At 43.9% G+C, this 27,061-nt stretch overlaps 2 protein-coding genes across 2 annotated transcripts; both read left to right on the top strand.

Moving 5' to 3' along the window:
* Window positions 1-420: 420 nt before the first annotated feature.
* LOC142771744 (uncharacterized) lies at window positions 421-6,195 on the top strand. The gene is made up of 4 exons (XM_075873604.1): window positions 421-2,162; window positions 2,696-2,953; window positions 3,546-3,668; window positions 4,219-6,195. Exons 2-4 carry the CDS (start codon window positions 2,815-2,817, stop codon window positions 4,383-4,385), a joined length of 429 nt encoding a protein of 142 aa, XP_075729719.1. The 5' UTR covers window positions 421-2,162; window positions 2,696-2,814; the 3' UTR covers window positions 4,386-6,195.
* Window positions 6,196-14,227: 8,032 nt separating this feature from the next.
* LOC142771745 (uncharacterized) lies at window positions 14,228-19,618 on the top strand. The gene is made up of 2 exons (XM_075873605.1): window positions 14,228-14,322; window positions 14,406-19,618. Exon 2 carries the CDS (start codon window positions 14,445-14,447, stop codon window positions 16,101-16,103), a length of 1,659 nt encoding a protein of 552 aa, XP_075729720.1. The 5' UTR covers window positions 14,228-14,322; window positions 14,406-14,444; the 3' UTR covers window positions 16,104-19,618.
* The last annotated feature ends 7,443 nt before the right edge of the window (window positions 19,619-27,061 follow it).

Here is a 27,061-nt window from a genome sequence, read left to right on the forward strand (position 1 = left end):
CTTTCGGCGCTTTGAGCTTCGCGTGTTGTTTCCCTTGTACGCAGTGGATGGTGTTGACAACCACCACCGTCCAATAAGTTCGAAGTCGCAGTAATTGAAGAATTCTATTGGGCGTCAATGGCATAAAACTACGCATGTAAAGATTTGTGGTTGGATGAAAACCAATGTGATACGTGAATGGTCGGTGCATTCGAACGCGACATGACATAGGATCAACCTTATTTGTTATGTTGTTGTGTTGCGCCCTATCTCATCCAATTAAAAGTGCGACTCGAGATCTTCGCCTCATTGGTGGAAATTACCACCAAAGAGGTTAATGGGAGCACATTCTTTGCACGCTATTGGAAATAAAAATGAGAGGAAGTTTTCAGTGAGTGGTTCATAAAGTTTTTGCTCATTGGCTCTAACTGTCCAATGGTTGCGATCTCTGAAATACAGCTGTCGATACACTTTGGGACGATCTGGAACAAAGCGTACTTTGTAAACCAAAGCCTATTAGGGGTGCGCGTGATTACGCATGGAACTACAAACAAATCATGCATCTTCACCCTCACTGTTCAGACACCGATATGGACCATGATAATATGGCAAGCAATCGGAATAAAATGACCCTAGTAACTTTGTATGACACCGAAAATATGCAAACCCTCACGATTCTGGAGCAAACCTTGGCTGAATTCATCCCTGCGTCAATTACCAGCCATTCAACTTGGCGCACGAACATCATTCAAAGGTAGAGCGAGCCACTGACATGTATTTTGTGCGACGCAGCGGCCACTTGACCTGAGAATATTAGCGTTGCGAAGGCGAATCCCCTGTCGCATGCTCTGATCGAAGCAGACGACAAACGCGAGCAGACGACGGCTTGGCCGACAGGCACAGCTTGTGATTGGTTGTGAAGCAATACCCTCTACATCAGCTCACTCCGTGACGTTGCCAAAACACTTCTTTCATCTGGCACGCCTGTCCTGTTCGTCATATCACCCCCCTCGCACATAAGAGAAATTTTTTTCACGCCGTGAAAATAGTGCAAGTACTTTCTAAGAGCTCTCTTACGTGCGGTGCAGTTGTCGAAAACAACATGGCGTCGTAAACAGCATATCGGTCGGTGCGACTTTCAGCAAATGCTTCTCGCACGAGTTACTTCAGCGTTTGACCGGATGTGTTGTGATTACAGCAGCTCTTTCAGCGCGTGTGAGCAGTGCGGAAAGCTGTGGCAGTGCAATGGTGTACGGTGAAGCGCAGCGAAGCCTGTGCGTCGGTGTGGTTATCAAGCGGGGATCGGCGTCGATGTATCGACGGCAACTAGCACTCGAGAAGCCTGCAATGTGTGTTTGTGTGCCGGTAACAGTTCGTTCGCTTGACTTTCCAGTTTCTCAGTTGGGTGCTGTGCGACATTTCGGATTGACAGCGTTTTGACACGTCACTTGAGTGACCCCAAGTACGTACGGAAACGTATGAACTACGCGCTCGGTTCTTGCTTCGCCACTAGTTAGCCCGTACACTTCTATTTACTTGAGAGCAATGTACTGTTCGGGAGTGAAACGATGTTCGTTGTGAACAGTGGTGCTGTGTTGACGTTCCAAGACTTGTGAACAAGCTGTGCTCGTGTGACCGAAAATTGAAAGACAGCGTTGATAACTGTTTTGCCCGGCGAAGTTGTGGTGGGGCAGCTTGGCGCTTTTGTTTATTAAGTCGTCACTTCTCCTTTTTGTGATAACCATAGTCCTAGCGCTGTGATGTGATCAACCAAAACTGCGAGATGCTACATTCTGTTGTGGATCGTGTTACTTTTCAAGCGCGCCTAGACTGTTCTTCGGTAACAACTTGAGAGTTCTATGTGGCAGCGAGAGCCCGTGAACGTCAAGCTTCCCTTCGGCCCCCAGAAAAAGCAAAGATTTCACCGGTGCCTTGCTTTGGATGAAGTTGTTGGCCAATATCGCCTAACTACAGGTTTCCGAGTTCGTCTGGCCATCGTTTTTCACGGCACTAGAGCCTTGACAACAGCCGGTCATGGCCAGTTTTTACACTTTATCAATGGACGTGCACGCCTGACCAGCCCTTCATTGCTGTCATTGGCAGCTTCCAGTCTGCAGATGCCCTTTGCCTGTTGGCCGTACTTGGTTCCTCATGACACCGACGGCTACTAAATGCTGCCATCGGTGAGTTCACCTTGCAGAACTAAATTTCACCAGTACTATAATTCACGCAGTTCTATAACGTGTGCAAGTTTTTAAGCCCATCAGATGTAATGTTTCTCTATGGTAAGTTGAAGCATGAAAAATATAATACTACTGTTATATACATACATATAATATGGAGCAAATACATAAAAAGTTTTTTGTGATTTGATACAAGTGAGCTCTTGTTTGATTATGAGGTTGGGCCTGTCGATTGACCACGTTTGATAGTTGCAAAGTTAATGTGAATTTATTTTTCAGAAGACAGGTTGCACCTAAAAAATTTATGTTATTTTGGAAAGTTAGTTCATTAGACGATTACCACTGTGCTAGTACTATACTTCAGTAGGACATATATATTGCGGTACGTAAATTTTAAATGAGGCTTCAGTTTATTTCAAAGTGATTATAGCAGATTTTGGTCACATTAACGAAGTGATAGCTTCCTCAAATAAGTATTAGAAGTGAGTGCTTTAATGATTGTTTTTAAATATCTCGTTTTTGGCTCTTCACAGATCGCAGAGATTGGTTTGTTAAGGTCCTGTGATTCATCGGTTGAACATTCTGGCACATCAATCCTCATTATTACTTGGAGCACCTGTACAAAAATAGGAAGGACGCGTTCTCCCTAACTATGCAAGCCTATGTCACTGCTGGAACTGTTATCATTCAGCGGATGGGGCGTGGAAGCATGCATGGCAGCCTCATCTGGAAGGACTGCGATCTGCTTGGGAGCTTCGAGCGCACGAAACTGCCTAACGGCTGGCTGCAAGGTTAGTTTTTCTTTAATACATACGATTACGTGAACACCACTTACTGTGCACAAATTGAAAACCCAAGCATGGTTGCTTTCAGTGGATACCTGTAATATTCCTACACATAATTCTTATTCAACATTTATAGAACTAAATTGCAAGATAATTGAGAATGTTGAAAGCTGAAAGCCTGCAGCTTATGAATGAAACCCCAATAATGTGAGGCTCAAAAGCTTGTGCTTTGATACGAGCACAAATACTTTGATTTCTTATTGAGCTCTCGAGCTTGTGACTCCCTCTGTGGATCAAGTGCTCTGGAAGGAAATAGCAAGTGGGTGAAAATTGCCTGGCTGTTCACAACTTGTAAGGCGAAAGACCTATTGAAGAAGCTTCAGATGACATAGGGCCAGTAACTGCATCTTTTACCTAATGTAGCTTTTTCTCTCTCAGTGCTGTTGCTTATGTTTCAGCCGAACATGTTCACCACGATTGCATAGTGATATATATTTTTCTACAATTGTACCTGACCTAAGTATGCATTGTTGATCTCTAAAGGTGACGTTCAGTGTGTTTCAAAGCCATGGCTTCTCATTTCTCTGTCTGTGGCTAGCCTATTTCAGCAGCAAAGCGATGCAGCTAGCACACATGCAATCCAGGTCATGGAGCGCTCCTTTGGTGTTCTGTGCAGGACGCAGCATATCCATCCGGCAAGACACTGGTATCAACAATAATGGTGAGTGTTGGTGGCACCTGTAGGAGCCCGTTGTGTTTGTTGCGTATGATTATTTCCCCTGATGAAGTGCATTTTTGAAAGGTTTTCTTCATTTATAATAATAGATGTCAGCAACAAACACACTCATAATCCACAAGTTCTTTGTGTCTTCTAGACTGCCCATTTGCTCCTATACGCAGTACGGTGAGCTGGCTATGTTAGACAGCCTTAAAGTTAGGAACATTGGCTGTTGCGTTGGAATGCAGTCTAACTTGTATTTCTTAGTGAAATTATTTGTGGTCTGTTTCTCGCACCTAGTGTAAAGTCAAAATAGAAGAAACTTTATTGGCTTTTTATGTCTGGCAGAAGTTTCATGCTTTCATCTATAACATTGTAGTTTTGCTCTTGTATCATATTAAATATATTTTCAGTCTTCACTGTTTATGTGTGTGTGTGTTGAGGCTTGTCATTGGCTTCTGAAAATACAATATCTGTAAATATGAGCACATAATTGACAACTATACACTCTTGCATGTAGCATGGTTGTAACAATGATCCGTATTTTTCTAAGTTCCAGCAGTAACAAGGGGTTTGGTGCTCCACGGTCATGTACCGTGTATCAAGAACAGAGCACAGAAGACCAACAAGTATAAAGGGACTGCCAGTGACTGTTCTCCTGCTCAAAGTTTACAACAGCAGAAAGAGCACATTGTGATGTCAGGAGCAGCTGCTGCTTAACTTCTTAGCAGTGCATTATTCCGCAGTTCATTTGCTTGCATTCAAAATTATTTAAATTTTGCATGGAAGATACCAAACTATGACACTAATTTAAAAGCTGCTGTAGTGTTAGTGGGCAAATATTTTTGAGCTGAAGTTTTTGACATGTGTGTTAAGTGCCTTCGTGCCTCTACATTTACATGCCAGAAATCACAGCATCCATGGTCGCCAATGGTAACTGTGTCTGCATTTTTTGTAGTACAAGAAGTAAACCCATGGATGCAGTAATCATGTACTTAGTCGATGTAATCCCTCAGTGTACACTCATTAGTATAGCACCAATGATGCCATGAGTGTATAAGCTCTGGGAAGTGAATCTATGTGAATTATTTTATTTGGAAGGAAGTAGATCATCACTACTCCTAGTATATCTTAACAGAAGATTTTAGTGCTTGGGTATTATCCCACTGCCTGTCCGTCCTTCAACAGTCTACTTATCTACTGTGTAGGTGTAACTTTTTAAATGTATACTTTGCTCGGATAGGTTTGTTCATAATGTAATGCAAGTGACTTATCATCTATGCAGCTCTACTCAGACTAGAAATAAAAGTACTTATTTTTATATGTAGCTATACCATGCATTCACTTGTGCTTTTCTAGGTGCCTGTACAATTGTTTAGCCCTACAAAAGTACTGGTATACTCTAATATTGAATCTGGCATCTTAAAATAGTTTGTTAGTGGAAGTAAGAATGTGTTTACAATCAATAATACTATCCTCAGATGAACTGTGAAAACTCTGTGGAAATTTATTTACATTTTTTGAACTTTGTGAAGGCAAATGTTGTTATGTTCTTTTATTGTGGTCCCTGTTTCAGGCAAATGACACATAATTACTTTGCAGCGGCATATTATTAGTTGTTATTTTACACATATGTGCTGAGCAACATCGCAGTTGAGGCCAGCAGCAAGACGTACATGCAGTGCACTGGAGCATCACCTCACATAGTGTACAGTCTTTGCCCACCAGTAAACTCAATATTTTTCAAGCAGACCAATAGACAGCTGTATGGGAACTGTGTTGATGTGCAAACTTTGAAGTCTTCTTGAGGATTGTTTTTCATCATTTTTGTCCAAGTGAAGTAGCTACCCAAGGCCACAACTGGTGGGAATGTGGTGGTTTCTTCTCTCCAAAAGCACTCTTACCAGCTGCCTCAATGCTAGCATGGGGTGAATTCACGAACTGGAAAAATAATTGGTCTTTCTTTTCTTGGCCGAAAGAGTCGCTCCCACCGTTGAGCCACCACGATGCGCCAGAATAGAAACTTTTAGCTAAATAAAGTTGATTCTACTTTTGAGAAGTGTTTTGGGGAAACGAAATGGCACCTATAGCTGTCAATATAAACACTGTTTGCACCAAGGAGCTTAGTAGCTTATAATTGTATTATTCATGTTTTGTCTAGAATTTACTCGTGCTGTGTCAACCTTCAGCCCAAGTGTCCTAACATGCTTTGTTAGTGGGTTGTGAATGAGCCAAGCTATGTAAATAAACAGAGTGATATTGCAGACTTTTACAAAATATTGATGCACAGCCCTTTTCTTTAGCATGACATTGTCAAGGGCTTTATTCTTGTGTTTTTTATAAAAACCGCTTGTCACTGGGCAGCAGTAGAAAACTATGCATCAAGCTTTTGCGAGATAATTCGAGAAACACCGTGTTCAGACATAACAGTGCCGGTGGATATCTCTCGTAAGTTACTTTCTGTAGTATATTCAAAGTGAGTGTAATAGAACTGTTGTTTTATAGCCATTCATTTTAATATTTACACCTGAGTGTATGTATGTATGTATGTATGTATGTATGTATGTATGTATGTATGTATGCATGTATGTATGTATGTATGCATGTATGTATGTATGTATGTATGTATGTATGTATGTATGTATGTATGTATGTATGTATGTATGTATGCGTTGGTTGAATATGTCAATCTCAACCTTTCAATTTTAATCAGAATAAGCAAGCTATCACCCGTGGTTGTATATGTGTGTGATATTTATGCATACTGTGATACCGATTCGCAATTACAATTAAGGTCACAAACCTAGTCAAGCTGAATACACGATTTTTGTCCATGCACCTTTCATCTGCACTGGAACTGTTGTTAATAAAAAATAAACTTCAGTTTAGAAATTTATTCTAGTAGCCAAAAGCAGGGTATCTTTTTATCACACAAATCAAATTGCCATTGTTCTGTTCCATTCTGGACAATACGGGACCCTCTCAGCAGAACTCGATTAACTGCTATAGTTCATTTTAACCATTGACAGCGACATTACACTGAAGCGTGCAGCATGACAAATAGCAGGAGAGAAGACACAAACTAATCACTCTGTTTGCATCAGCTCTAACTGTCCGTGCTCTTTGGTCTTGCTGCATGTGATGATGCCCACCAAATTAGCACGAAAGCGTGTCCCTACAAAGGCAGTCAACTTGGCTGCAAGCAGTTAGCTCACTGCATGTGTAGATTTTCTTCAAAACACCGTGAAGACTGATTGCTGGTCGAATATCCAAACACGTGAAAAGTAATATACCAGGTATGATATTGGTATTTCAGCACTGGACACTTTTGCGATAAGAGAGGATGGAGGAGAAAATTATGAACCCTGAATTGTTTATTTTTGAAGGAGCACAGTACAGCGCTTTTGGAACAAAAGGGAGTGAAAGAAGCAAGTGCAAAAGCCTACTTCTCAAAAAATTAGTACCCGCCACCACGCATAATGTCAGGCCGGGCAACCTCTTGAAAAAAAAAAGTGCTCAGTGATTCTGCGAATCGAACCAAATACCTCCTAGATTGTAGTTGAGCGCTGTAACCGCTCGTCCACTGCAGCAGTGCTTGCGTTCACCTTATTGCTGATATATCGTCATTCCTTCGAATGAAGCCAAATGCAAAAACGTCCCGTGAAACTTTGACAAAAATAGAAAAAATAGTTAGAATGCGTTTTCCCAAGGTTACTAGAAGATAGAAACCACCACGTGTGATTGTATAACCGTGCGCTATTTATTCTTATACATTACTGTCATGACGTTGGGATAGCCGGCTCTAACGTACGCTACCTTCTCATAGTTTTCCAAATATAGATAAGAAAATAAAAATATATATCGGCCTGTGACAGCGCTAATCAACTATTATGAGTTCACTGTCACTAGTGTCACTTTCACTAGATGAATGCTCGGTTTGCTTTCATTATCGTTATTTAGGAAAGTTTTGGCTCATTAACTCAACTCTCTTAATTAGCATTGATTCTCACACCTAAGGACAGTCACACTTCATCTCGCTTTCTGAGTGGCTGTCACTCTCATATAACGCGTACTCCACTTTTTTATTCTCTCCGAGCATCTGACCCTGTTTTGCGGAGACTTTCCCTGACGTCTGCTGGGCCAGAAAATTGTCTTTATTATCTATCAATTTCAAGCTTTCGCGAAGCCGAAACGAGAGTCTCTCTCTCTTTTCATCCTTTTCGCACGTGTGATAACGTCTCTCGACCTCACGATTCGTATACACGTCCCTTGCTTTGCGCACTCAAACAACGCTGGGCGAAATATTTGCACCGTGTTTTGTGAAAAGCATTAGCACTGAGACACCTCCCGACGAGTCTCCCTCATTTTACGTAGACATATACCTAAGCGTAATCGTATGCACGTTCTCGCATTCCGGCTTTATAAAAATGCTGCGGTGCATGGAACCAGCGAAATTGCGCTCACAATTTCATTTGATTACTGCTGTTATCTATTTCCGCACAATTCGTCTGCAGGCACCAAAGTCGCTCATGTGTCTTGTAATAAGAATACTGTAACAAAGGCTACCTTTGACTATAGGTACAAAACACCCTTACGTTCACCACTATACCATGCTATATTGCACCGAATTAGTTAAGTAGCAGCGCAGCTTCAATGAAATGTAAGGTAACTGGTCGCGTTAAATAGGGGAAGACATTCGAGGCACATTTTCAAACATTGCATGCATCGATTTATGTGTGGTTTCATTTATGTGGTACACCTGGAGTGTTGTTTACTTGTACTTGGCGAGATAGTCCATGGATTGCTCGATGACTTAAGGCCATCGAGCAATTTCGTTTTTAGCTGCAGTCGTTGATGAAAGGCGAGTGCTTGGCTTTGCACAGCCCGCCAAAACGCCTATTACAACGTACGCGGCATCCCGTAAGCGCTGTAGCAGACGCTCGCGGAACTGAAACTTAGATGCAGCAAATCATTGGCTGTCATCGTATACTCTCGATGCTAGACGCTTTGCGTGCTACCTTGATATTATCGGCACACACTTCTTTCTTTCCTTGTCGTTTTATCAGCTATCGTGTGTCCTCCTTGCCCTCTTAAGTGCCGAATAAGTTAAATTCATACCCGCGCTATAGTAATCCCTCCAGATAAGAGAACTTTTGGCTAAGAAAATGCGTAGCCAAAGAGAAAGCTTTGTGAATTCGGCCCCAGATTATTAGGCAATAAAGGCGTTGCACGTTGCATTTGGCTTGAATGTATGTGCGAGAAAAGGGATCGAATTGGTTCAATATATTCGATACGTGCCAGTTTTTATTTATTTATTTATTTATTTATTTATTTAATTATTATCCAGCCCACAACAGATGGTCCCGTGAAAACCTTGTGGCACGTTGGAAATGATGTTTACATACGTGCTCGTATTTTTTGCAAGGTATCGAAAATAATATCAGTTGATAGCTAACAGGCATACATTTCAGCACGTGTACCTCCGTGATGATGTGCCAGTAATAAAAGTGCGCACGTTCATCTTCTAACTGCTACTGAATTGAGAAAAGCGATGACATACCTCATGTTAAGCTTCGGAATTGAATACCGGCCGAGGCAGCCACATTTTCGATAGAGGCGAAAATGCATAATGCCCATATGCTTAGATTTAGGTGCGCATCAAAGAGCCGCAGGTGGTCGAAATTTCCAGAGCCTTCCACTTGGACGTCTCTCTTAATCACATGGTGGTTTTGGGACGTTAAACAACAGCAATCATTATGACATACCACAGGTTAGTTCTTGGAAGCTTGGGCACTCCTTTGTTGCAAACGGAGCTCAAATAGCCGTTCCAAAATTTCGTTTCTTTACATCCAAAAAACGACAAAAATATGAGTAAAAGAACTATTCAATGTTAGCGAAGAAGTACGTACCAATTCTAACAATAGAATGAAGTTATTAACATTCTTCTCAAAAAATAAAGCGCCACAATTGGTACACGAAGAATTCAGCCAAATTCGATGAGTGCTACCAACAGCTTTGAACATTTATCGAAAAGCATCGCTGCGCACGGGCGCAATACTCGCAAAGAAAAGCAAAAAAAAATAAAAAAGGAAGAAAGAGAGGCTGAACAAGGCGTGAAGAAAATCCCTGTAACTATAACAACACCTGACTAGAATATCCATGCGAAGTATCTAACACGTGACTACAATATCACGGGATTGCCATAACACGTGACTACCCATGAAAATCCTGTTAAAGTGATGGCACGGAGTTCACTGCGTGAAACCTGGAAAGAAGATTTCAAGTGTCAAATTTCAATAGGATACTTTTGCGCATATATTTCAACAAGTGTTATTCCACACGGTACTCAACGCCAGGCTTTGTTTTTTTTGTCTTTTTTTGCTAATCATAAACGGTTTTGTGCTTATTTGCATAGTATGGTCTATAATATTAATATCTGGCGTGTTACGTGCAAAACCTACCAAAGAAAAGTGGCACTACTAACTAAAGTCGACAGAGCAGTTTAGTTGGAAATGGTGCTTGTTCTTATCGTTGTGTGTTTCCTTACTCTGTGTGATATTTCGCGGCTAAAGAATGTCATTAAGCAAGTACAGGCTAGCCCAACAATCAGTCTTGATACGATTAAAGTACGCAAGGTGTGGTTCGTTTGCACACAAATGCATGCTTTAAACACGCACGCGTGAAGAAACAGGGCGAACTTTTCTTTCGCGAGTTTGCGCCAAGGAGTTTTTTTTTTTTTTTGAAACTTTGCTTTGAACATGCTCTTGCCGAACTACCCGGCATAAATTTAAGAAATCATCGACAATCAAATCAGTGCTTGTTAACCATGAACTTTTACCGAATCAGGAAACTGCGTCAGCTTTTCTGAAAACAAGACTCTACAGTTTTTCTAAAGTGAGCTTCTCCTCACAAAGCGTCTTTATGCAGAGCAGCACGCTTTTGCTGTTGCGAAGGTCGTCGAGGTTCTTTCACGCCTTCAAATGCGAAACATTTTTTAGCAAACTTCGGCGACTTTGAGCTTATCTATCTATCTATCTATCTATCTATCTATCTATCTATCTATCTATCTATCTATCTATCTATCTATCTATCTATCTATCTATCTATCTATCTATCTATCTATCTATCTATCTATCTATCTATCTATCTATCTATCTATCTATCTATCTATCCGCCTACTACTAATACCTCTCCTGGCTGATTCGATAATGGTATCAATACCAAATTGGTATGGCATAACATGACTGTATGAAGAACATATGTGACTAGTCATAACATGAAAATCATGGCATGTATCTCTACAATGTCATGATTTACATTTTATGGCCCAGCAGCTTTTGCGGTGGTTTTGTTCACATGGCATGTTGCAAAACTGGTATGGTATGGCATGATTGCTTGGCGAAAACAAGCGACAGACCCTAACATCAAAATATTGACATGCCTGTCGTGTGACAACATGACTACACTCTACGCTCATGATGCGCTCGCGGGCGTTTCGCTTGCGTCACATATACCAAATTTGGTATTACGGGACGTGAATTGATGACGAAGGTATTATATTGGTGCAAACATGGTAATCATGAGATGGGTGTCATGTAACAACATGATTACAAGCGACGCTCATCATGCGCTGGCGGCCGTTTCGCTAGCTTCACGTATACCAAACTCAGTATAACGTGATGCGAACAGACTACGTAGGTAATTGGTACAAACATAATAATCACAACATGCGTGTCATGTAACAACATGACAACATGCCATGCTCATGATGCGCTCGCGGTCGTTTCGCTAGCGTCACATATACCAAATTTGGTATTACGGGACATGAATAGATGACGAAGGTATGACACTGGTGCAAACGTGATCATCATGAGATGCGTGTGATGTGAGAACATGACTACATGCCACAGTCAAGCCGCCAATACATTTCGACGTGACGTGGTGCGCGTGCTTGCCGGCGTTCATTTCGTCGTATCACGCCGGCGTTGCCACGCCAGAAGCCGGTCCTGCCATATAAACGCAGGCGCGCGCCGCACTGCGTTGCCTTGACGCATGCGCGTTTCAGCGCGTCCGAAGTCCCTCCGTCATGAAAAGAGGGAGACGTAGTGTTGTCTGGGTAACGCATCAGCGCGAAGTGCAGCATGTCGCATTTCGCGCCGGTCCGTCGAGCTGCGCCGACGGACACTGGTCGTGCCTTGCGTCAGAATGTAGAGTGCTCGAATTTTGATAACATTGGGTCGGTGTGCCCAGTGTGTGCGCACATCAACGCTACATTGTGGTATATTGGGCCCTTCATGATGCGCTCGCGACCATTTTGCTAGCTCCACACACACCAAATTTGGTGTTACGAGACGTCGATGGATGAAGAAATATATGACTGGTGCAAACATGATAATCTTGACAAGCGTGTCATGTAAGAACATGACAACATACCACGCTCATTGCGTGCTTGCGGCCGTTTCGCTAGCTCCACATATACTAAATTTGGTATCACGTGACGTGGATAGATGACGAAGGTAAACGACACATCCAAACATGATAATCATGACACGGAAGTTATGTAAGGCATCATTTACCTCCACCTCGTAACGTTGTGCTGATTTTAATGTGAGATATCAACATTTCTCATGCATGCTCCGCATATCATCGATTCCCAATGTACGTGGGATCTGCCAATTTTTTTTCTTCCCAAAAAGGCAAGAAAGTGGGACTGACGCAAAGGGGAGAAAAGATAAAAAATAGAGAAATACGATAACCGTGTTTCGAGAAATTTATTCTCATAAAGCGTGAGCGTCAGTAACACTTCAACAAAAGATCTCAGCAGAACAGTACATGCAGACACAATAAAAAATTTTATGTAAAGATGTGTGATATTATGTACAACATATGGTAAACTGAAAACACAAATAAAATGTCAATGTGTAACATTTGTGTGTTTACATCACATTCCTGTCAGTATTGTAAAAATAACAGCCTACGAAATACAGGCAGGCCGAAAGACACGTTTAACAGACGAAATATTGCAGTACGAGTACTGCTTGCATAAATGATGAGTATCGCTTCACGTCGAAAAAGTGGGTAACGATTTAGAGTACTTGTTACTGTACTATGAGAGAGTTGCAAGCCGTCCCGTAGGCCTCCCATTTGATGAGGTCATATAAACAAAGATTAGGGCTCGAAAAGAGCAAAATAATGTTTGGTCGAGTGTGGATCAACAGGAACGCAAGAAACCAAGTGTGGCTTGGGTTGTTTAGAAAAAGGGGTTAACAATTAAGAGTACTTGGTACTCTGCTAAGGGAGAGTATAAATTCTTTCCGTGGGCTTCACACTCGATGAGGCCCTGTTGACAAAAATTACGCGTGATGCCCCCGGAGAAGCTCAAGGCAATGCACACGCTAAACACCATAAACCCAGCGATTCCGGAGTGGTCTTCAAAGCTGACCGATACTGCTGCAATACTAAATTTGAAACATATATTCGTTTCCGTCCCGCGCATTCACGATAAAACTGAAAATTGCCAGATCCCACGTAAAGTGGAAATCGATGCTGTGCGAAGAACGAATGAGAAAAGTGAACATGTCACTATAAAATCAGCACAACGTTACGAGGCGGACGAACATAGTACACTGTAAACACAATTAGCAATGTTATGTGCACTCAGGTATCTGGATATGATGCAAGTACGTTGTTTATTATCGCGTGATGACAGCACCCTAACGTTTTAATACCAACACCAGCAGTAGCAGGCGTGTAAATTATGCCACACATCACTTTCATGACGCGATTGTCATGTTTGCGCCTGCATTTGTCTTCGTAGTCCATTCACGTCACGTAATACCAAATTTGGTGCATGCCAACCTAGCGAAACGACCACGAGCGCACCATGATCGTGGCGTGTTGTTATGACTTGCATGACATGCGTGTCAGGAATTCTCCATTGGGGCCCTTCACTCATGTCCGCCATGCTGTCATGTCGTACTATGCCAGTTTTGCTATATGCCATGCGAAAAAAACCATCGCAAGAGCAGAAAGACCATGACAGGTAAATCATGACATTCATGACATACACTTCATTAATCATCATACACATCATGACATACACATAATGATCAGATCTCTGTGGTGGTGGCCACAATTGCGTGCAGGTGAAAGGCTACAACCACGTGCCCTTAGATTTAGATTTGCATCAAAGAACCCCAGCTGGTCGAAATTTTCGCATCCCTCAACTCATAATCATATCGTGGGTTCCGGACGTAAAACTCCAACAACCTTTAGTCGTTAAGCCACATTGTGATACTAAACTTTCGACTAGTACTGCCGAACGCGATAATTGCATTATGATTAGGATTAAATATAAAAAGCGCTTATGCACTCACATTTAAATGTATAATAAACGGCCGGTGTAATCAACATTATTCACAAGGTCTTCCCCATGGCATGCTCCCATAATTAGCTTCACGGTTTTGTGACGGTAAGCCTTACACGTCCTTATGAATGTCGGAGTCTTCAACAGTTTTAAATGCGGAGCTTATTCGCATGAGGGAGGGCGTCTTGATCCCGATCAAACGCTGACGTGTGTACGTTTGGCTCCGGCTACTTACCGTGTTATGACCACCTCTTCAGGTCCTTGGACCCTGGATCACACATCACACCAACTGTAAGTGGACCTGGCACCCATTCGACACCTTGTTGGGATGTGATAATGCTCCTTGAGAACAGTGCTGACTGTTTATTGTTCAGCTCGACCGCTTCCGCGCTAGGCCTAACCGCCGGCCTAGTATGAGTGGAGGCGCCCAGCGCGACGCGGCCAGCGTCGCAGCGGGCGTCGCTGCTGGAGGCGACGCCGCTCGCTCATGGCGTGCTCTACATGCTGACCTTCGTCCCACTGGTTCATCGGCTGACACCTGCGCAGCGGATCTGAAGAAACCATCTTCATGGGAGCCTAAACCTCCACCACTGCCCGATGCGGACTACAAGGTGATTCTTCGGATACGCGGGGGTCTCGACTGTACCAAGTTGCACCCCTGTGTCTTACGACAACTCGTTCTCAAAGCAGTTGGACTTCCCATCAGCAGCCCTGATCAAATCAGGGTCAATCCCACCAGTCACACAGTGCTCGTGAGTACGTCAAGCATGGACCGAGCAGATTTATACCACAACATCCGGACCTTAAAGTTCAACGGAGTCCCCTACGAAGTCGTCACCCACGTTGCCGACCCTGTAGATTCTTGTCGTGGAAGGTTTCATCTCCCTCTGGATTACGCTGACGAGGAAATCCTTCCAACCCTCCAAAGATGTAATCCAGCCATGACCATTGGGGCCGCTCGCCGACTGAGCACCACCGAAACCATCTTGGTTGTTTTCCGTGGCACGCACGTCCCTTTTTACATCAACTACGAAGGCTGCACGCTTCGCTGCCGCCCATTCCGACTGAAGGTGGAAGCCTGCACCCGTTGCCGAAAAATTGGACATCGCCAGGATGTCTGCCCCTCTACTCCCGATGCAATCTGTCACAAGTGCGGACTGAAGGATTCCTCAATGGACCATGAATGTGAACCCGTCTGTGTCGTGTGTGGTGGAGCTCACATCACCGGTTCCCCATTGTGCAAACAGCGTTACAAGACTAAGACACCTAAATACCAGACACCTAAGCCCTCAGAAGTTCCATCATCCCGGACACCGAGCCTTAATCGCTCGCAAGAGCGTGGCCCACAGCGGGGTCGCAGCAAGAGCAAGAGGCGGGGCCCAAACTCGACTCCCAAAGAACTTGACTTCCCGACCCAGTCAACGAACCCCCATTCCACCAGTCATCTGCCAAACCCATTAAAGGTAAGCTGGGCACAGGCAGCTTCCTCTAACTGCTCCTTATCTCAAAACATTAGCCTAGAAAAAGTTCTAGCTGAAAACGCTAGCCTCAAGGCAGAAATTCAAAAGTTAAAGCTCGAGCTACAATCCCGAATGCCCCTTAGCAATCTTTCGCAGCATTCCGAACCAAGATCTTTCATTCCTGCTCAATCGCCCCCTGCTGTTGAACCCACGATACCTCTTCCTCCTACTGACATGGACACTACAATGCCTCGAGACACCTCCCAGCTGCCACCCTCAAATAAGCGCAAAACCCCTGCCACACCACGCGAAGAAGAATCTCTCAGCGACACAGTTCTAACTCTTAACGATAGGATAAACGCCCTCGAAAATAAAACACAGAAGAAATTCGCCGTCATTGAAAGTAAGATTTCTCACATAGAGAGCAGATTCACAGCTCAGGAGACGGGCCAAGCTGCCATAAATGACAAACTTGACAAGTTTCTAGATTTTGTACAAACTCAAATGCAGCAGACCACTGCATGGATTGCGGCCGTCACGGCCAATAATCCAAATATAGCCGTACCCGCCTTCTCTCCTACACCCCCTCCCGACAATGGCTGCAAACCCTAATCGCTCGAACTTTGTAGTATGGCAATGGAACTGCAGGGGGTTCCGCAAAAAGAAAGCGACTCTTCAACAATATTTGGCCTCCTGCCCCAAACCCCCTGCAGTCATTGCCCTACAAGAGACCCACGGAAACATAACTTTTCCCGGTTACAGTGTACACCAAACTAAATCTCTAAATTCTCCCGATACTGCAATATTAACGCAAAAACATTTGACGGTAACTCACTCTAATTTCGACGGCGTCGATGTGGAGCACAACTTTTTGGAGGTCCTTCCTTGTAAAACTCAAGAATCGCCTTTATACGTATTAAACGTCTATAGTAGGCCACAGGCGAAACACCATCGCTTCAATACTCTCTTTGCCCGAGCCATTGCGGCCGCGAAACATCACCCTCTCCTAATACTTGGTGATTTTAATGCACCAAATCAGGTATGGGGCCACTCTGTTTCTACACCCAAGGGTAGGGCTTTGTGGGTTCACATACAGGATCACCGCCTCACCCTCCACAACAATATAGACATGCCCACTAGATTAGGTAATAGTGTAGCTAAAGATACATCTCCCGATCTTACACTCAGCCATCGCGTTCACTTTGTCACATGGACCAACCTGAACATTAACTTCGGTAGTGACCACTACATTATTCAAACTACCATACACTTCCGACACAAACCTTTAGCTCCCAAGCGCCTGAGCCTTATTAACTGGAACAAGTTTCGCGAGGCCCGTCACTGCTCGGCGCCTACTGAGATAGATGATATCTCGGAATGGGTACAGCAATTGCACACTGACACAAAAACGCATACCACCATGTTACCACCTGATACGCCTTTTACAATAGTTGACACCCGACTTCTTCACATGTGGGAAGCTAAGCAATCTCTCCTCAAACGCTGGAAGAAGAGGCGACACAATCGCCGACTGAGACTGAGAATTGCGAGACTCGATTTGCAAATTCAGGACTATGCCATACAGCTTGCTTGTCAACAATGGACCCAGAGATGCGAAAGCATGCATGGCCACCTAGACAGCAAGATGACATGGCAGCTCCTGCGGCATTTATTAGACCCTACCATATCACGTACCGCAAATAATCATCACATTAACAAACTACTTCACTCGCACAAAGGTAACTTAAACACTCTTTTTAATGATCTTCGTGACAAACACCTACCCAGCGCGTATCGATACGATGCACCTGACTATATCGGACAACCAAATGATGATCTCAGTAGCCCCATAACGGAGGCTGAGGTTAGACACGCGCTTGCGAACCTTCGCACCTCATCTGCACCAGGCCCTGACCTCGTCAATAATAAACTTCTCCGCAACTTAGATGAAAACTCAATTATAGCCCTCACTAAATTTTTTAACCACTGCTTCGACACTTCTACCTTGCCGGCTGCGTGGAAGGACGCCAGAGTTATTTTCATACCAAAACCTGGTAAGCCCATAAACACAGCCAACCTACGTCCGATTTCCCTCACTTCATGCATCGGAAAAACACTTGAACATGTAATCCTCAACCGCCTTAGCAAATTTATAGAAGAACACAACTTATACCCTCACGAAATGATAGGCTTCCGTAAATCCCTTTCCAGTCAAGATGTCATGCTTCGACTGAAGCATGACATCATTATCCCTAACTCTAGCCTCGATACTCAAGCAATTCTCAGTCTCGATCTCCATGGGGCTTTTAACAACGTCAGCCACACTGCCATATTGAGTGAACTGAGCGCTATAGGCGTTGGTAAAAAGATTCATGATTACATATCTGCGTTCCTTTCGAACCGTACGGCAACTATTTACATTGGGTCTGAACACTCTTGTTCTTACTCCTTGGGGAGTTTCGGCACACCTCAAGGATCAGTGTTATCACCTTTCCTTTTTAACATCGCGATGATGCCGCTGGCTCGAACGCTGAGATCCATATCAGATCTCAAATTTTCACTTTATGCAGATGATATTACCCTCTGGATGACAGGCGGCTCCGATGGTCACATTCAGGAAACTCTGCAGACTGCTGCTGACAGGGTGGTGGTTTGTGCGGGTAACATGAATCTGACCTGTTCACCCACTAAATCTGAACTGCTCCTCCTTCCTGCCCATCGGGGCTCTGAAAAGCACATCTCTGATATACAAATAACACTGAACAATACACCCGTGCCTAAAGTTGACAGACTCAGGGTGCTTGGACTACACATACAACGAAATCGACTAAACACACACACCATTAAAGCACTTCAAACAACTGTGGACCACACTCTACGCCTTATAGGCAGGATATCTAATAAGCATGGCGGGCTACGAGAGGCAGAGCTCCTCCGCCTCATCCAAGCCTTCGTCCTCAATAAAGTGACTTATTCTCTCCCTTATCTGTTCCTTCTGAGAAGAGAACAAAATAACGTAGACACTTTGTTACGTAAAATCTACAAATTCGCTCTCGGAGTCCCCATTCGAACGTCCACCGCACGGCTCATGGAGACAGGCACATTGAACACCTTAACTGAACTTATTGAAGCACACTTAACTTCACAATATGCTCGTCTTTCCAACACACAGACCGGAAGATACATACTCGATACCCTCAGTATCAGGCCAACTCCAACCACTAACGCCAAACACACTATTCCGCGTGAAATACACAAGAATCTACTCATTCCGCCGCTCCCTAAAAACATGCACCCTGTGCACCACGAGCAACGTCGACGACAGCGTGCAAAAACTCTCGAAAAACGATTTTCTACTTCTAAAGAAGTGCTCTACGTTGACGCTGCCGAATACAGTACTCGTCCTTTTTTCGCCCTCTCAGTTGTGAATTCGCTAGGTCAGATATCTGCTGCTGCTTCTATTTCTGCTTCCTCTTCTGAGGAGGCGGAAGAAGCAGCCATAGCTCTGGCCCTTACAGTTCCAAATTATTCACTTATTATTAGTGATTCAAAAACTGCCATCTACAATTTTGGAGCGGGTAGGGTGTCCAAAACAGCCCTCTCCCTCCTTTTGGCCCATCCCCCGCAACAAGACACGGCTTTAATATGGACTCCCGCGCACGCGGGCCTTGCCGGTAACGAGGCGGCTCACGCCAGCGCCCGAGGATTTACGTTCCGGGCGCAGGCGCTGGAAGAGCCAGGCCCCGTTTCGACAACGGCACCGTTTGCTGCGCGGGATCGCCTTTTAACATTTCACGACATCTGTAGTCACTACCGCCTTGGTCGTTTATCCTTACCGCCGCTAACGTCGAAATCCATACGAAGGCGCGAAGTACTGTGGCGACAGCTGCAGACTCACACCTTTCCTTCTCCTTACATTCTTCACCTCATGTACCCTTCTCTTTACCCGTCCTCCTCCTGTAAATATTGCTCCGCACAGAAAGCAAATCTTAATCATATCATGTGGGGGTGCCCTAAGCACCCCCCTCCACCGTCCCTTCGAAAACTAATTAGTAATGAGGAGCAGTGGGAGGCTGCCATGCGCAGCTTGAAACCCGACGTCCAGGAGGCCATCCTGGGTTGGGCAGAGAGGGCTGCGGAGGACTATCGAGCGTAGCAATCTCTCCTCATCTCTCTTCCATTGCACCTTTCCTTTACAAAGGAAAAATAAAGTTTATACCTACCTACCTATTCGCATGATGTCGCGTTTTCGAGTCGGTGGTGGCGCCATCGATGCCCCCCCCCCCCCCCCTTCCATGCTTGCGTCTCGTGCCGGCCAAGAAAAACATCCGCAAAACTGTCGCTTCTCTCCCTCTCTCTCTCTCGGCTCGCAAGGCCGACGCAGGAAGCGTCTGCTAGTAAACGAACGGCTGCTCGCGCTTCACAACAGTTCACTGGCCACCCCGTTTATGTAGACACTGAATCGAACGTTCGGAATTAAGTCAGGGGCTTCTTTACTTGACTCTCACTCCACGTTTAAGGCAACGCTTTTCCTTCATTCAATAAATAAGAATAATAAATACGAAATAACAGTCAGGCATTCCCAAACCATAAAAAATCATAAAAAACATTTACGTGATACCCCCGCCACTCTGCGATGCATTTACTTGAGTTCCCCCCGTGGGAAGATGCGGATGGCATTTTTTTTTAGTTTTCTCTCTTCTTTTCTTTTTGTCGTCTCCTATCTTTTCACTCTCTCTCTTTCCACCTCCCGAAAGAATAAGCAGGCGTTGTGTACTTTCAGGTGGAAGTTGCAAGCTTGCTCTCTCTCTCACTCTCTCTTTCATCTCTGACCTTGTGCTTTATGTATGCAAACCAATAAAATAAATAATGCTACATTTCAATTTATTGTGTAGTGTGCTCCTGAAGATCACAAGAAAGCAAAATTTGAGTTCAATGGTTGACAAAGTAAGTCGAAATGCCTATGGTAAATTTATGGATCTCTAAACTACGATGACATTTCAAAAGGACCACTTTTCAACGCTTACTTTTATGACCGCAAGTTTAACGGTGGTCAACGAAATGACTAACGCCTTTTTTCAGTTGCACGCTCACTAATCTGCTCATCTCGCTTTGCAGGAAGCTCACTGAGTCGTAATAAAACTGTCCCGGCTTGTCGTTTACGCACCGCTGCGCTGATTTCACGCAACGGGCTTCGTAGAAACTAAACGCGTGGCGCAGCTAACTGGGCCGTCGCATTGATTTGACAGGCTATTCATCTCCATTTGTCGGATTACACGTCTCGGCAAGCCACGTTTACTTCCTGGACTCGCACTAGACCGCTGGCAACAGCGACAAGCAATCAGCGCAATTCGTGGTTATCATAAACTGAGGCGCACTTGATTGATGTTTTTTGGCACGTAACTTTAACGTAAACATCATCACGAACGCATACTCCAGAGCATATCTCTTCAAAAGAAAGAATCGGAGAAAGAAATGCATAGGTGGAACTTTATTTAATGCTGTATTCGAATCAAAGAAGGCAAATGCCAGGAGACTAGACCGACAGGAGTCATCTACTTATTCTGCGGCGGCCACACCTTTGGTCATAACATCCAAGAGTCAGTTCTCCAGGCAAAGGCTGTGGAGCACAACCTCGCAAAGCTAGGACATGTGAATAACTCATTAACCTTATACGCCTCATCAAACGCGCATATTGACAGTTAACATAGACGGCGTCAACTCTAGTGATGCGAAAAAATCATTTCGTGGTAGTTTCACTATATGGCGTCATCACAGATTGCCACAGACATCACAGAATTTTAAGGCGTCATGACGTCACGTGATGACGTAATCACATCGTCTATTGATGAAAGCTAGGCCAATAATGCTGGCCGTGCAATACCAGGTAAGGCAAAGAAAGCTTTGTGGCAGAAAGAGGGTGGATCACTGCGTTGACTGAAAAAAAAAATATGAGAAGATGATCTCTGCCTTCGTGTTACCTTAGCCAAAGTTGTAAAGGTCCCTGCGAGCTTATTAGGTGCGCATTTTTTTTTAGGCCCACACCCACCGTCGCCTTCAAAGCTCCTTGCCGCATCACCACCTTCCATCCCAGCGTTTCGAGAACCAGGTCAGTTTTTCAGCTTCCAACAGATGCGACGGCCGACTCAAGAGTGGTGCTGTACCATTTTGCATCATGCCTTACGCCATTATGTAACATAATAGCACAACTTTGACTCCCGTGGACACTCATACAATCACTCACTCATCCATCCGAAAAACACACACGACAGTCAACATTCACCAACTCGCAGTGAGCCTAACTGACCGTCTTATATACGGTACGAAGAACTTTATTTAATGATATGAAGAAGGCTCACCCTCTTATATACGTGCAGAAAAATGCAGCGAAGGCAAAGATGAACAAAAGTGCGCATGTGGAAAGTATTTAACAAGCGATGTATGCAACGCCATCACCCAACAAGACAACAAATAAAAAATTTTAGAAAAAGAAATACAAAAAGCAGATAAACAGTCTATAAGCCGTCAATCCTTACCTCAAAAAAAAAATAGTTCCCATTTATGCAACACCAAATATGACTTTTTTACACAATTATTCATATTTTTAAAATAAAATATGCTTCCAACAGCCGATGTACAGATGATTTTAAGCTTCTTTCAAGAACCTGAGCACCTGTAAATCGTGGTTCGCACCCTCAGGTGGCAGTACAGACCACAATAAGCGCGCAGTTATCCACTTTTTTTTGCGCATGCTCCCTAAGCTGGTAATTTAGGCATCTCTCAATCAACCCGATGTACACTTTTCCGCATGATAATAAAATGGAGTATACAACCGCCCGCGAAACAATTCACGAAGGCTTTCTAAAGTTTCTTCAAAGCAACCTTGTCCCTTGCTGTTGAAAATGCGAGGAACCAACTTAACAAGAAATATCTTCTCTCGAGGCTTTCATCTGGTTTATATGCTTTTCGTATTTATTTTTCCAAGATTTTTTTTTCAAAAAGAGAGAAATGTCTACCATGAAAACAGTTTATGTGCATGCTTATGTCTCTATTTTAAGTGAACGAGAATTTGGGCGACATTGGTTTGGAGGCCCGGCATGTGTTACCCACGACAGTATGAAAGCGACGTCGTGAAGTCGTGCAGGGAAAAAATACTGGGCGTTATTATATAAGGTATCGATTATGAGATAAAGAAAATAAAAAGCTGGTGAAAACAATAAAAGAACGTGGGGTTTTATGCCTAAGAACCAGGACATGATTATGAGGGACGCCCACCGTATGCTGGAGGGCTCCGAAAATTTCCACTTTCTGGTGTCCTTTAACACGCACTGGCGTCGCACCACATCGCCTTCATCGAACGACCGGAATCGAACCCGCGACCTACGGGCCAGCAGCCGAGCACCTTGGCTACTGATGACGAGTGGGCGAAGCAGTGGGCTCGTTTGGTGTTACCGTAAATTACCCGTGACATTTACCATTCATGCAGGTAAATGAGTCTCAAGCAGTGCACAGTTGTATACAATGTTTATTTGTCATAGCTGGTATGTTGTGTTTAGTTGCGAATTTTGTTTTGCCTTCATTGTTACTGCTTTGTGATATCGGATCCAGACTGACGTTGGCAAAGACGAGGTCTGGGCTCGTTCTCTTGGTGGTTGTTTGAAGCCATGCGAAATTCATCACAAAGCATATCGAGACGTCATCTACTGCGCAAACCCATCGTTGTCCGTGATCGTCATCGTCATCAGCATCATCGTTATGGAGTATAGTTGGTGCCTTGCATGTGCTGTTCTGTAATGACAGAAACATATTGTGTGGTGTGAAACGCACTTGTTCTTCATCATCTTGAGTGCCATCGTCATCGTCAGCGGCAACGTTGGCGCACAACGCCAACACCAACGCACTCGACCTGAAAAACCTTCGCCCCTAACATTAGCGCAGCTCGCCCTAACGCGCAAGGCTGTGTCACAGCAGAGCTGGTTGCTCTGCTGTGTTGATCTTCGTTGGCTAGGCCTTTAACTCTCCCAACGGTCTTTTTCGGGGCCCTCTTCTTACTGTACTATTACTATTACTATTCTATTTATGGCGGCACTTGTTATCTCACTTAAAGCACGTAGAACTTAAGAGGCTCAGTTTTTCACACAGCCCTAGATCTCAGGTGGCACGGTAACGCTCAGAATCAAGCGCTTAATGCAGCCCTAAAATTTCAATAGCAATGCTTAATACCGGGTCAAAATGTAACAACCACGTCTAAAATGTTATAATTAAGAAACTAATCACAATAATTAACTTGAAATGGCAGCCAGTGTCGGTGACGCCAACTCGAGAATTCCTGCAAAACGAGCTTTTTAATGCTGGCATGTTGAAACCCTTACACCAGAAATGGCGACATTGAACCCTCAACCAACGGAGCTTTCTCTCAAACACCATGAGGAAACGAAAATTACTTCCCTTTCACCGCATAGATGCTGCAGTAATGTTGCTCTATGCTAAACAAATGGAGCTTCCAAGAGCAGCTTTGTCCACACTAGCAATACTTTGATGGGCTTTAAATTGCAAAAGGGCTTTTTTGCAGCATTTCGGCTGCATGTTAGGTGTTCTTGTATGCTTCTATTTATTACAGAAATTTATCTGCGCATGAATCTCTTGTGAGTTGCAGAAGCACGCTTGAACCCCGCAAAAACAACGTACTTTAGCTCACGGTTGTAAGCATCCCATCAAGGAAGACTTTAGAATGAATGCACTAGACGAAGGACACTGAAAGTGAGGCGTCTTAGTTAGGCAAATGCAAATAAGTTAACAGTCACGGATCGAGCAAAGAGTTATGAAGTCCGAATAAGCCGGATCGCACAAGTTTCTCACTCCGTTTTCGGCGCCCCGGCACGTTCCTCGCCAAACCTTGAAATTAACACGAGTGGGAATTCGAAGGCGGATATAGCCCTTCGCCTCGTTCTGCTTTCTTCGTCGATTGCGCGCCGGCGGCACTTTGAAATGGGGTGCTTGATTTCTTCACGACAAAATTCCGGGTCACGTTCGTCGCGTAGTACTAGGTATAATACCTCTCCGAGCTTCACAAGCTGTGTGCGCGAGAGATTTTACGGATTCACTTACAGCTGCATAGCTCTAATTTCTTCGGAGGACAGCCGCCCCATTCTCTTGCAGTGCTCTAGCAGCTAACGACGTTGTGTTGTTTGAAGAAGTACCTGGAATTAGCCCCAGATCAGCCACTGGGAGAGCGTTGGCTCACGCGTTATTAAAGCTCAATAACAATACAAAACTCTCACTAAATGTGAATATGGTGGAAGCTAGTAGTTGTATAAGGTGCGTGTGATATCGTCGCATAAGTTTAGTTCAGGATAAATTAGCTGTCACAACAAATAATGAAAATTTCGTGCATGGTTTTTTTTTCTGAAAGAGCAGACCATGTTCTTCTGAACAGCAACGACCACTGCGATATACGTTTGCGAACAGACATCAAACACGTTATTCATACTTCTTGGCCTCTGGTGTCCACTTCGGCAGAGCGACTGTATGATCTCTGAGTTGATCGTGTAAATCACGCAGGCGGAAGCCCAGCTGAACTTGCCGAGTACGCTTATTTTAACGAAATCTGTTTATAAAAAAGCGACCCTTTTTCTACCTACCGCAGATATGTCATATACCCTCCCCAGAAGAGTCTTAATTCACTCTTGTATACACAGTGAAACTAAAAAAGAAGGACGAGAATAACAACAGAGAAGGCAGGGAGGTTAACCAAGAAAATGGCAAGTTGCTACTGCCGGATATAGAAAAATGAGAGTATGAAGACGAGAGAAAGGAGAAAAGAAGAAAAAGAGACAAAATGTGTCAGTCAATGGACTGGCACGTATGCAGCGGCGGCACTACACAAAATTTAAAGGTGTTCCCTTAGGTCCGTAGTCCTCAAAAAGCGCAAGAGGATTCCGACTGCCTTATGAACTGACCAAGGATGAGGACGATAAAATATAAGCAGAGGCTGTGTCTAGAAACATTAAAGGCACTGAAATGAAACAACAGGTCTCCTAAAGTTTCTTTAAAAGCGAAAGCCCTAGACACATCGTCAAATGCCAAATTTGAATATGAATTACGCACGAAAAATTCAAATCACATGATCACGTCACAATATGACGTCAGCGAAACATCACACATAGTTACAACTTTTGATCTCACCTTGAAGTCGCTGTGACAACACATGATGGCATCATGCATGACATCATCGCTTGGTAAAAAACGAGCGGATCTCGGAGGCAAAGTGAAACCGTGTTAGGTGCAGAAACATTTTGGAAGCAGGGGATACGATAATCAGTGCGTCCACTGGGCAGAAGACGAACGATAGAGCTTTCGCCCTCAAGTCGCCTTCGGCGAATGAATAAAAGGCCTTGTATTTTTTTTTCCGACGACCTACCCGCTATGACAACTTTGAGGGAGAACTTTTGTCATGGGAAAGACAGAAGCCAGCCGCAGCTCTCTCTAATGGCATATAAAGGTGAATGTCTTCACGCAAGAGATTTGAATGCCATTTAGAAGCCGCGATGGAGCGCGCACAATGAGCGCACCATAAGATGCTGACGAAAGCTTCAAAAAAGGCGCCATGCTGATGCCACCCGCAAACAGCGTTCGTTTGAATGGCGCCACATGCAATAATACTAAGGCCCACGCGGTCCTTTAGCGTGGTCTTCAAAAAGCTCCCACAGAAGGGTGCGCCATGCCCACTGGTCACCTACGTTCAGAGTAGAATAGTCTGTAGTTCTATTAAGGCCATGTTCCTAAATATAAATAGAGTCACGCTATATTATCAATTACAGACCAAATAAAATATTTGTTATTTTTTGGTAATTCATGTATTCTACTTTATTAAACTTATCTTTGCCATAGACTTACGTGATTGCTCCCAGCCCAGCAGAAGCAAATCTGCCCTTTTATAAATGCTCTCTTTCTTTATCTCCCAGTATTAGGTTTCTCTTATTATATTATCTATGTTTCGCCCAGTAATATTCAATTTTATCTCCTCCACTTTTTTTGTGAGCTCCTAAAGTGCGGGTAGGTTTCTTGTTCTGTTTTCAAGACTTCAAACCCATTGATCACCTAAATGATTATACATCTGAATTGATATATAGTGTCTCAGTTTGCCAGTATTAGCAAAAATTTTACTGCTGCTGCTATTACAATTTCTACTACTACTACTACTACTACTACTACTTCTACTACTACTACTACTACTACTACTACTACTACTACTACTACTACTACTACTACTACTACTACTACTACTACTAGGCCCACCGCGGTGGTCTAGTGGCTAAGGTACTCGGCTGCTGACCCACATGTCGCGGGATGGAATCCCGGCTGCGGCGGCTGCATTTCCAATGGAGGCGGAAATGTTGTTAGGCTCGTGTGCTAAGATTTGGGTGCACGTCAAAAAACCCCGAGTGGTCGAAATTTCTGTATCCCTCCACTACGGCGTCTCTCATAATCATATGGTGGTTTTGGGACGTTAAACCCCACATATCAATCAATCAATCAATCAATCAATCAATCAATCACTACTACTACTA

This window comes from Rhipicephalus microplus, chromosome 9, assembly GCF_043290135.1.
Source record: "Rhipicephalus microplus isolate Deutch F79 chromosome 9, USDA_Rmic, whole genome shotgun sequence".
Classification (NCBI taxonomy): Eukaryota; Metazoa; Arthropoda; class Arachnida; order Ixodida; family Ixodidae; genus Rhipicephalus; species Rhipicephalus microplus.

Bases quoted from the DNA above. Each gene is read 5' to 3' on its own strand.
- LOC142771744 (XM_075873604.1), top strand. From the start codon at position 2,815: ATGCAAGCCTATGTCACTGCTGGAACTGTTATCATTCAGCGGATGGGG. The intron at 2,954-3,545 runs GTTAGTTTTTCT...GTCTGTGGCTAG, and splicing joins GCCTAACGGCTGGCTGCAAG to CCTATTTCAGCAGCAAAGCG. The intron at 3,669-4,218 runs GTGAGTGTTGGT...TATTTTTCTAAG, and splicing joins CACTGGTATCAACAATAATG to TTCCAGCAGTAACAAGGGGT.
- LOC142771745 (XM_075873605.1), top strand. From the start codon at position 14,445: ATGAGTGGAGGCGCCCAGCGCGACGCGGCCAGCGTCGCAGCGGGCGTC.